The sequence below is a fragment of the Trypanosoma theileri genome (genome assembly GCF_002087225.1).
Source record: "Trypanosoma theileri isolate Edinburgh chromosome Unknown TM35_Tth_2_V1, whole genome shotgun sequence".
In the NCBI taxonomy this organism is placed as follows: Eukaryota; Euglenozoa; class Kinetoplastea; order Trypanosomatida; family Trypanosomatidae; genus Trypanosoma; species Trypanosoma theileri.
The window spans coordinates 375,401-377,167 of NW_021639844.1; the positions used below are offsets into that span (position 1 = coordinate 375,401).

At 50.7% G+C, this 1,767-nt stretch overlaps 2 protein-coding genes across 2 annotated transcripts; both read left to right on the plus strand.

Annotated features, from left to right (window-relative positions):
* Positions 1 to 243: 243 nt before the first annotated feature.
* On the plus strand, positions 244 to 567 carry TM35_000022320 (uncharacterized protein; the record flags this gene model as incomplete). The annotated part of the gene is made up of 1 exon (XM_029021550.1): positions 244 to 567. One exon carries the CDS (start codon positions 244 to 246, stop codon positions 565 to 567), a length of 324 nt encoding a protein of 107 aa, XP_028886972.1.
* Positions 568 to 818: 251 nt separating this feature from the next.
* Positions 819 to 1,766, plus strand: TM35_000022330 (Tbingi protein; the record flags this gene model as incomplete). The annotated part of the gene is made up of 1 exon (XM_029021551.1): positions 819 to 1,766. A coding segment is annotated over one exon (948 nt), but the record flags the coding sequence as incomplete, so codon positions are not given.
* Between the last annotated feature and the right edge of the window lies 1 nt (position 1,767).

Genomic DNA, 1,767 nt, shown 5'->3' on the forward strand with positions numbered 1-1,767 from the left:
TTATAGAGCCACGCGAGCCCACCTCTACTGACACCAACTCTACGGTTTGGTAAACGCGCTCGCTTCTTCACATCGCTGGAAAATGTCTCAGCTGATGACCCTGAAGAACGGAAAAGAGAAGCATCCGAGCGTTGGATAGCCCGTCACTTCCGCCGTAAAGGCACAGAACCGCCGCCGCGTACCCATTATGAAATTTGGACGGATGGCTCCGTATTTCTCGGAGTAAAATCTGGCGCAGCAGCAATGATATACAAAGATGGTGAACTGCTCTGTACCACACATAGAGGCGCTGGCCCCCTAGCCTGCAGCTACACAGCTGGATCCGTAGCGCTATACGAAGGTTTACGGAGACTTCTCAAAATAATTCCCGCAAACAATCCAAACGCCCTGCAGGGTCTCCATTTTCACGGTCCCACTGTCGCTTCTCACGTCACTGGAAACAGGCCCACTGACCGTAAAAGGCCCAATACTACGGCTCCTGTGGAACCTGATCCTTCAAATGCAACGTCGCAAAGCCCGCATACGACTACAATTTATATTTGGACACTGCGGTGTAGTAAAAAATGAAAAAAGTGACATAGAAGCCAAAAAAGCTGCAGAACTACCGCAAAGAACTGATACTTGGATCACAGATATAATAGCCTACGCTAAACGAATACTTAAAGGTGAGGATACTCCTCCTCCCTCCCATAGATCAAAAATCGCTGGACCCTGGGACCCCACCAAAGATAACCCGGAACTTACTAGAGAAGAAGAAACAGCCTTAGCACGTTTTTCGCACAGGCGCTTCGCTTCGCTATGGCTGGCTGCTGCGAAAGATGCAAACCCATATTCCCCCTGGTAGTCGATGGTGTAATCCCCAAAAAGTCAGTACGCCGACACCCTTTATTCCAACTAGCCAAAAAAGACCGCGCTATGCACTAAACAAAGCAACAGACCCTGCCACCTGCACTGAATGTGGGTCGCAATACTCATGCAGGAACACCGCAGTACTACATATGGTCAACAAACATGGGTTCAAGAGAGCCGATGCGCTCTGGAACATCAAATTTCCCCATGAGCCACCTCCGCCGGACATCCCGCCAGAACCTCCGCCACCCCCACTACCCCCTCCTCCGGACACAACGTTACCCCGTCCCAATTCGCCTAAAGCAAAACCACACCCGTTTGCCTGCAGTATGTGTAAACGAACTTTTCCGCTTCAAAATGGATTAACGCGCCGCCTCAGATACATGCACAACGCCACGTGCCCTGTCCCAGAGAGAAAACGCCCGCGAGCCGACGATCCGATAGCATCAGAAGAATCAGCATTTCCCTGTGACAAATGTGATATGATAGCGCGCTCTAAAACAGGTCTCAAATCCCATATTAGAGCGAAACATCCTGAGAACCCCACAAAGGACGCACCTCGCCCTCAGCTCATCCCACAACCTGCTTCACTACGCTGCGAATTCTGCCTCCGCGACTTCGGCAACATTGGTGGTCTCGCATGCCACAAAAAGTTCAAACATCCACCTGGAACCCCAATTTTGCCAGCAACAATACAAGTAACCTTTCCACGCAATAAGAAACGCCAGCGAGATACGTCGCCACCACCAGAGCGTGAGGACAGAGAGAAAGTCCAATGCGGAGTCTGCCAGAAGTTCTACGCCCACCTAGACTCCCTCGTAATACACTGCAGAAAATTCCATGAAGGAGAGGGTCTTCCCCCAAAAACGAATTCCACCAATGCAAAATACAAGGCAACGAAAACGAGAGACCTTCCGG